Raw genomic sequence first — 8,357 nt, forward strand, 5'->3', positions numbered from 1 at the left:
GACCACCCGCCGCCGGCGCAGCCCCGCCGTCCCCGGCCGACGCCGCCCCTCCGGCCTCTCCCTCCTCTCTCCGGTGAAGGCCGCCCGCGCCGCCGCTCGGGACCCCGGCCTCGATCTGGATCGGATCTGGAAGAACGTACGTTTGACTTTCCCCAAGCCCGAGAATCTTCTAAGTCTTTTTCTGTTACAGCAAGTGCACCTGTTCATAGCATCGTAACTCTCTGCATATAGCTCCGTTTCACGCGTGTAATATGTCAATTTGTTCGCCTCGTGATGCTCTACATTTTGTTAAATTGCACCATGTTCATTAGAGGCCATCTTGATGCCCAAATCTCTGTTGCAAGAGTGCTAGTTGCTGTTATCTGCTGGTTCTTAGCAGAACTTGGAGATTTGTCATTTTTGTATCATTTAATCTGTGCATCTTATGGGCATGAGCTCTACATGTGTTTTGTTGTATTCCATGCCATCTTCCAAGTGGTGTATGCCATGTATTTTTGTGATCTCTGTGGTGGCTAGCACAAGCATGCAAACTAGGCCCTATAATGTTTCTGATTTCAGGGACTTGTGATTTCTTTAAGTCCTTGTCTGCTGTTATTTTGTTGCCATGTAAACTTGATGCTACAGAGAGATCCATGCATATTTTGGAGATGTTCAGTAAGGATGTTTTGGAGATATTGTTGTAATTGATCCATTCCTTCCCTTGTTTGCAATTATGGAGTGCCATAGCATGACTCAATCTTGCTCTACTTTTGCTATAAAATATTTCTGGCAGATTCTTCACGTGATATGCTATTTTGCCAAGCTTGTTGTAGTTGATCCATACATGCTATGCTTTTGTTCTTGCCATGGATAGCTTCATAAACATGCCATATTGCTGTAGGTATGCTTGTTTTGTCATGCATTGCTCTGTAGTGAGTGCATCAAGCTCACAAAGAGGCCTTCATATTATTATTTCTGTCTTGCTCTGTTTTCTGTTAAGTCTGAAACTTGTTAACGAAACTTGTTATGTTTACATGCTTGCCATCATATCTTCTGGTCCTTTTTGGCTTATGGTCAGTAAGGGACTTTTTTCATATGCATTTAGTAGAACACTTCCATGCCTTGTTTTGCTATATTAAGTTCCTGTAGCATGTTTATTGCATGTTCTGAACATTGCTACCTGATGCTGTTTTCTGCCATGTCCAGTAATTTCAGTCTGTGAACCTGTTATCTTTTGCACTTTTGCCATGCTTGTTTGAGCTTGATATGTTATGAACTAGCCGTAGCTCAGTGTTCATCTTTTGTCAAGCATCTCCTGTAGATTTCTGTCATATGCTTTGTTTCTATATTGGAGTGCTGTAGCAGTGTTGCTTGTTGCATTCTAAGTGCTATCATGCTGTTAATCACAGATTCGTGTCATTTTTGTTTTGCTTGCCATTTGCAAACCGTGCATCCGTTTCCGGTGATCTTTATATCGATTTCAACCGAAATCATCTCATCTTTTCAGTGGCATGTTTGGTTTGCCAAGTTACTGCCTTGTTCATCATTTTTCCTTTCGGAGCACGCATATGCATCGCATATCATATCTCGCATATCATACATGTGTTGCATCATGTTGCTTGTGCATTTCTCGTGATTGATTGTGGTTCCGTTGCTTGTATTCATGTCTTGGGTAGAGCCGGGAGACGAGTTCGTGAACGAGGAACCTGTTGAGTACGCTTACGAGGATCAAGCTTTCGACAACTCTGAGAACCTTGCAGGCAAGATGACCACCCCTCGAAATCACTTCTATCTTTGCTTTGCTAGTTGTTCGCTCTATTGCCATGCTACGCTACCTATCACTTGCTATATCATGTCTCCCATTTTGCCATGTCAGCCTCTAACCATCCTTTCCTAGCAAACCGTTGTTTGGCTATGTTACCGCTTTTGCTCAGCCCTTCTTATGCGTTGCTAGTTGCAGGTGAAGTTGAAGTTTGTTCCATGTCGGAACATGGATATGTTGGGATATCACAATATCTCTTATTTAATTAATGCATCTATATATTTGATAAAGGGTGGAAGGCTCGGCCTTATGCCTGGTGTTTTGTTCCACTCTTGCCGCCCTAGTTTCTGTCATACCGGTATTATGTTCCTTGAGTTTGCGTTCCTTACGCGGTCGGGTGATTTATGGGACCCCCTTGAAAGTTCGCCTTGAATAAAACTCCTCCAGCAAGGCCCAACCTTGGTTTTACCATTTGCCACCTAAGCCTTTTCCCCCGGGTTTTCTAGAGCCCGAGGGTCATTTTTATTTTAAACCCCCGGACCAGTGCTCCTTCGAGTGCTGGCCCAAACTGGGCGATGTCCGGCGCCCCCTGGGCAACCAGGGTCTATGCCAACCCGACGTCTTGCCCATCCGGTGTGCCCTGAGAATGAGATATGTGCAGCTCCTATCGGGATTTGTCGGCACATTCGGGCGGCTTAGCTGGTCTTGTTTTACCATTGTTGAAATGTCTTGTAAACCGGGATTCCGAGACTGGTCGGGTCTTTCCGGGAGAAGGTTTATCCTTCGTTGACCGTGAGAGCTTATGATGGGCTAAGTTGGGACACCCCTGCAGGGTATTATCTTTCGAAAGCCGTGCCCGCGGTTATGAGGCAGATGGGAATTTGTTAATGTCCGGTTGTAGAGAACTTGTCACTTGACCCAGTTAAAATACATCAACTGTGTGCGTAGCCGTGATGGTCTCTTCTCGGTGGAGCGCAGGAAGTGAACACGGTTTGAGTTATGAATGACGTAAGTAGGAGTTCAGGATCACTTCTTGGTCATTGCTAGATGACGTCCGCTCCATTGCTTCTCTTCTCGCTCTCTTTTGCGCATGTTAGCCACCATATATGCTTATTGCCTGCTGCAGCTCCACCTCATTACACTATCATTTCCTATAAGCTTAAATAGTCTTGATCTCGCGGGTGTGAGATTGCTGAATCCTCGTGACTCACAGATTCTACCAAAACAGTTGCAGGTGCCAACGATGCCAGTGCAGATGATGGGATCGATCTCGGGAGTTCGATGAGGAACGTGGTCGTTACTATGTGTCTTTTCCTGATGATCAGTAGTGGAGCCCAGTTGGGACGATCGGGGATCTAGCATTTGGGGTTATCTTATTTTCATTTGGATCTTGACCGTAGTCGGTCTATGTGTGTATTTTGGATGATGTATGAATTATATTTATGTATTGTGTGAAGTGGCGATTGTAAGCCAACTCTTTATCCCATTCTTGTTCATTACATGGGATTGTGTGAAGATGACCCTTCTTGCGACAAAACCACTATGCGGTTATGCCTCTAAGTCGTGCCTCGACACGTGGGAGATATAGCCGCATCGTGGGCGTTACACGCGCGGTGGGGAGGTGGCGCGCGGGGAGGAAGGGTGGTGGCGGCGGCTTGGGGCGGCGGCGGCGGCGGGAGGTCGCGGCGGCGGCGGCGGCCCGAGGCAGCGGCTAGGGTTAGCGGAAGCTGGAAGATCGACTTGCGATAGATACCATATGGAGAATGATTTGGTGCATCGATAATTGATTGATCGTGCACTAGGTACATATATATAGGTACAAGGGGTGCGACCGTATCTTGTCTTCTTAGATACACGTACATACAGAGGGAGACAGATACTACAGGTACTGCATACAGAACCCAGACCTACGTATATGTACACATGTTCAACACTTTTTCAGTTGTAGAAATATGGGGAATATGCTGGAAACATACACCATTTTTGCTTTCATGGTTTCGGTTTTTTAGTTTATGCTACAATGCTATATATAATTTTTTTTGCTTTGATTTGTAGGTTTTGTTATGAAGTTTTGCCGACATAGATGATACATTCTAAAAACAACTACAGACTCCCTGTGTAGATAGTAGTGAGAAGTGTAGCATCGTTGGGGTGGGCTCCACGCACGCAACAACATGCAGCATGCACGGCATGGCGTTGATGCACGTGGGACAAGCGCCACGACGTGCGTACATGAGCAAAGAAAGAAACTACCCGGACAACTTTTTATCTCACCATTTCAATCAGACGGGATTAAAATAGTCAAATCGTATGTGCGCGATGCGACCGGCCGCAATTTTGGCCGGCGCACCGGCGCCTATCAGTGGCCTAGTTTATCCTGGTTGCAACTTCGCGGCGGAGGTAGGCAAAAGATCCAGCAGAAAATCATGAAAATCTGAGGGAGACAACAACTATTTTCCTCTCAATCTAAGCCTTCTACTTAAAAAACATTCTTCACAATTATATCAAAGCTGGGGGCGCCATTGAACAGCTCTAGGAGAATGCATGCGTTCTGAGATCACTACGCATCACTCCTATAGCTACTGACCCTACGCTTCACACACCCTGCCTTGTACAGTATCACTGAAGAGCTCGGCTGCTGCTGCTGCTGCTCTGTACTACAAAATCTCGAGGACTGCCTAACGACATCATCGGCCGACATTTCGCGACGATCGCCGATCCAGCCTCCGTTTCGAGTCCTTATTTGACTGAACACGCTAAAATCCATCAATTAACAGCTGCAGACTTCGATCCAGCCTTGTTCGTGCTCCCAGTCGGGCAACGGCAGGCCGGTGCACGCCAATTCCCTGATCCTGCCGACCGGGCTATTCGACGACATGCCCTCCACGTCGTCATCGTCGTCGTCGGGCTCAAAGTCTGACTCCCAAAGTGCCGCGTCCAGCGTGCTCGTCGGAGACTCCCATGTACGCTTCTTCACCGCTTCCTCCTCTTTCTTGATTGGCGTTGCCAGTGCCACGAATGGGTGCTCTAGGAGCTGCGCCGCCGTGGCACGGTCAGAGGCGCGCCTCCGCAAGCACCGGCCCAGGAAGTCCTTAGCCTCCGGCGAGAGCCACTGTGGCACCTCCGGTAGGGCGTCGGTGAACCCGATTCGGTGCAGCACGGCGAGCACGTTATCATCCGCGTCTCCCCACGGGACGCGACCGCCCGTGGCCATCTCGAGGACGGTGCACCCCAGCGCCCACACGTCCGCCGGGGGACCCTGCTCCTCCCCGCGCGCCACCTCGGGTGCCATGAACCTCGGCGTGCCGCCGAACGGCCGCTTTGTATCACCCGCCGCCCTCGCGCAGCCAAAGTCGGCGAGCTTGGCCCGCCCGTCGGCGCCGACCACCACGTTCCTTCCCTTGACGTCCCCGTGCACCATGAGCTTCTCGTGGAGGTAATCCAGCCCCCTCAGCACGTCCGCCGCGTAAGCCCTTACGGCGCCTTCCTCGAGCCCGCGCCGCTGGTGACAACCTCCGTCGTCCCTTGCCGCCGCCGCCACGTCGGCGAGTGATCCGCCGGGCGCGAACTCCAGCAGCAGGTGATCCAGCGCCCCGATCGAGCGGAACCCTAGGCACTTGACGACGTGCGGGGAGGATAGGCCGGACATGATGCCCCATTCGCGACGCAGCTGCGCGGCATCCCCGGCAGCCGCCGACTTCACGACGAAGAGCTCCCCAGAGGCCGCGTCTTCCGCGAGAGATACAGCAGCTCCGGACGCGCCTTGGCAGAGCGGGCGGAGCAGCGTCCAGCCGCTGCCCCCGTTGGTCGGTGCAGCCATTGCTAGCTTTCTCCCGGCGTCGGTGGTGTGTTTCATGTTTGTGTGTTGGGAATGCCACCCAGTGGTACGTCGATCGGTCTGGTGCGGAAGGTATTCATAGCGGGAAGCTGGCATGCAGGCAGGCAGGCAATCTGCATGCGGTGTGAAAGGGGGCAGGGTAGGTAGCGCGTGGCGATAGCTCATTGACATGTGGGCCAGTATGGCCGGTTGGGAAGTTTAGCAACGTGGAGCTTATTTAGGAAGGGAACACAAGTTTAACCAGGTTTTCCTTCCATATTTTTGAACACAGTGCAGAGGTTTTCCTTCCATATGCATGTTGTGCAGGCAGGGAAAACTAGCGGGTAAATGGAACGCGTGTTTTTTCGTGTGTGTAAACTTCGAGTTTAATAGGAATCAAACGTGCCAAATGTGGAGAACACGATTAGGGTTTGGTTAGTCATCCACCTGTTGAGTCTATATATATGGTGAAACAAGTGCCAGCAGGGAAAGTAGAAGCGAGAAACAACGAGGACACAAGATGTAGACCACATTATTCCTCCTTTCAACAGCGGAATAGTACCGACAAGCGAGTGGTGCCGGTCACTTCGCATCCTGATTGAAACGGCCAAAGAAGCTTCTCTCCACGCATGCGTCATCACAGAATAACGCCTGGCACAAACGCTAGCTACTTCGGTGCTTTCCGGTGTCCACCAGAGCCCGGCACCGAAGCCGTGGCTACCTCCTGCTCCTCCAGTTGGCGGCCAATCCCATCCGCGCGCTAATGCACGTCGTCGTCGCAACGAAATGCTCTCCGCGTTTGCCGCCGAGGTACTTGTCCACTTGTGGTTCTTGCCAAGGCCTGCACTGCACCTCGAGATGCTTCTTTGGCATTAACCTCCGACGGGTACATATATGACATGCCTGGCTGAGCAGCTGTGGCACAGCCGGCAGCCCAACGGACATGGACATGGCGCCGCCGCTACACTTCGTGCTGGTGCCGCTCCTTGCGCAGGGCCACGTGATCCCCACGGTGGACCTGGCGCGGCTCATCGCCGGGCGCGGCGGCACGCGCGTCACCGTTGTCCTGACGCCCGTCAACGCCGCGCGCAACAGAGCCGCCCTGGAGCACGCCCGCCGCGCGGGGCTCGCCGTCGACTTCGCCGAGCTCGACTTCCCGTCGGCCGCGGCGGGCCTGCCAGAGGGCTGCGAGAGCCACGACATGGTCGGTGACCTGTCGCATATCAAGCTTTTCTACGACGCCATGTGGCTGCTCGCGGGCCCGCTCGAGGCGTACCTCCGCGCGCTGCCGCGGCGGCCTGACTGCCTGGTCGCCGACACCTGCAACCCGTGGACGGCGGAAATCGCTCGACGGCTCGGCATCCCACGGTTCGTGTTCCACGGTCCGTCCGCGTTCTTCCTCCTCGCGGCGCATAACCTGGCCAAGCACGGTGTGCGCGACCGCGCCTCCGGCGAGTTCGAGCCGTTCGAGGTGCCCAACTTCCCGGTGCGCACGGTCGTGAACAAGGCGATGTCGCTCGGGTTCTTCCAGTGGCCAGGGCTGGAGGCGCAACGGCGCGAGACGCTCGATGCCGAGGCCACCGCCGACGGCTTCGTCGTCAACACGCGCGCGGCCTTCGAAGGCGCGTTCGTCGAGGGCTACGCGGGGGCGCTCGACCGAAAGGTGTGGGCGGTCGGACCACTCTGCCTCCTAGACTCCGACAGCGAGACGACGGCCGGGAGAGGCGATCGCGCGGCCATGGACGCGGGCCGTATCAGCTCCTGGCTCGACGCGAGGCCTCCACGATCCGTGCTCTACGTCAGCTTCGGCAGCATCGCCCGCTTGTTGCCGCCGCAGGTCGCCGAGCTCGCCGCCGGGCTGGAGGCGTCGGAGAGGCCGTTCGTCTGGGTGGCCAAGGAGGGCGACGACGTGGACGCCGGATTCGACGCGCGGGTGGAGTGCCGCGGCCTGGTCATCCGTGGGTGGGCACCGCAGATGACCATCCTGTCGCACCCGGCGGTGGGCGGCTTCTTGACGCACTGTGGCTGGAACTCCACGCTGGAGTCTCTTTCCAATGGCGTGCCGCTTCTGACCTGGCCTCACTTTGCTGACCAGTTCCTGAACGAGAAGTTAGTCGTCGACGTGCTTGGCGCTGGTGTCCGTGTCGGTGTGAAGGTGCCGTCGACCCACGTATTCCTGGACCCTGAGACACCGGCAGTGCAGGTTTGGGCAGACGATGTCGTAAGGACGGTGGCCAAGCTGATGGACGACGGGGCGGCAGTGCGGGCAAAGGCAATGGAGCTCGCAGCGAAGGCGAGGGAGTCCATGGCAAAAGGCGGGTCCTCGGACAGTGACCTGGTGGGCATGATTCAGCATCTCGCAGAGCTTGCGAATAATGAAAAGGATGAAGTTGTGTCTAATACAAGCGTGGGTAGGTCTTAATCATCGAGACTTAACCAAATCTCAGTCAAGTGACATAATATTTAAGAAAGAAAAAAGAAAAGGCAAAAAAAGAAATTTTTGCATGTATCTCGAAGAACTTACACTAGTAGAAAACTGGGCTTTGGTCACAGGGCAATATTCACATTAGTCCCGGTTCAATCACGAACCGGGACTAATGCGAGCATTGGTCCCGGTTCGTGCGGCCAGGGGCCTGCCGGGCCTCGTGGGGGCATTGGTCCCGGTTCGTCCGGCCCCTTTGGACCTGGTTGGTGGGACAAATCGGGACCAATGGGCCACGCTCCTGGCCCACCACCCTTTAGTCCCGGTTCATACCACAAACCGGGACTAAAGGGCTGGTCCTAGTTGCGGCCAGTGTT

At 53.6% G+C, this 8,357-nt stretch overlaps 2 protein-coding genes across 2 annotated transcripts; one reads left to right on the forward strand and one right to left on the reverse strand.

The window, feature by feature from the left end:
- Window positions 1-4,511: 4,511 nt before the first annotated feature.
- LOC123166597 (mitogen-activated protein kinase kinase kinase 18-like) lies at window positions 4,512-5,750 on the reverse strand. Its single transcript, XM_044584410.1, has one exon. The coding sequence runs from the start codon at window positions 5,748-5,750 to the stop codon at window positions 4,512-4,514; it is 1,239 nt and encodes a 412-aa protein (XP_044440345.1).
- A 693-nt stretch (window positions 5,751-6,443) lies between these two features.
- On the forward strand, window positions 6,444-8,040 carry LOC123166605 (UDP-glycosyltransferase 73E1-like). The gene has a single exon (XM_044584419.1). The coding sequence runs from the start codon at window positions 6,502-6,504 to the stop codon at window positions 7,978-7,980; it is 1,479 nt and encodes a 492-aa protein (XP_044440354.1). The 5' UTR covers window positions 6,444-6,501; the 3' UTR covers window positions 7,981-8,040.
- The last annotated feature ends 317 nt before the right edge of the window (window positions 8,041-8,357 follow it).

Source organism: Triticum aestivum, chromosome 1D (genome assembly GCF_018294505.1).
Source record: "Triticum aestivum cultivar Chinese Spring chromosome 1D, IWGSC CS RefSeq v2.1, whole genome shotgun sequence".
Classification (NCBI taxonomy): domain Eukaryota; kingdom Viridiplantae; phylum Streptophyta; class Magnoliopsida; order Poales; family Poaceae; genus Triticum; species Triticum aestivum.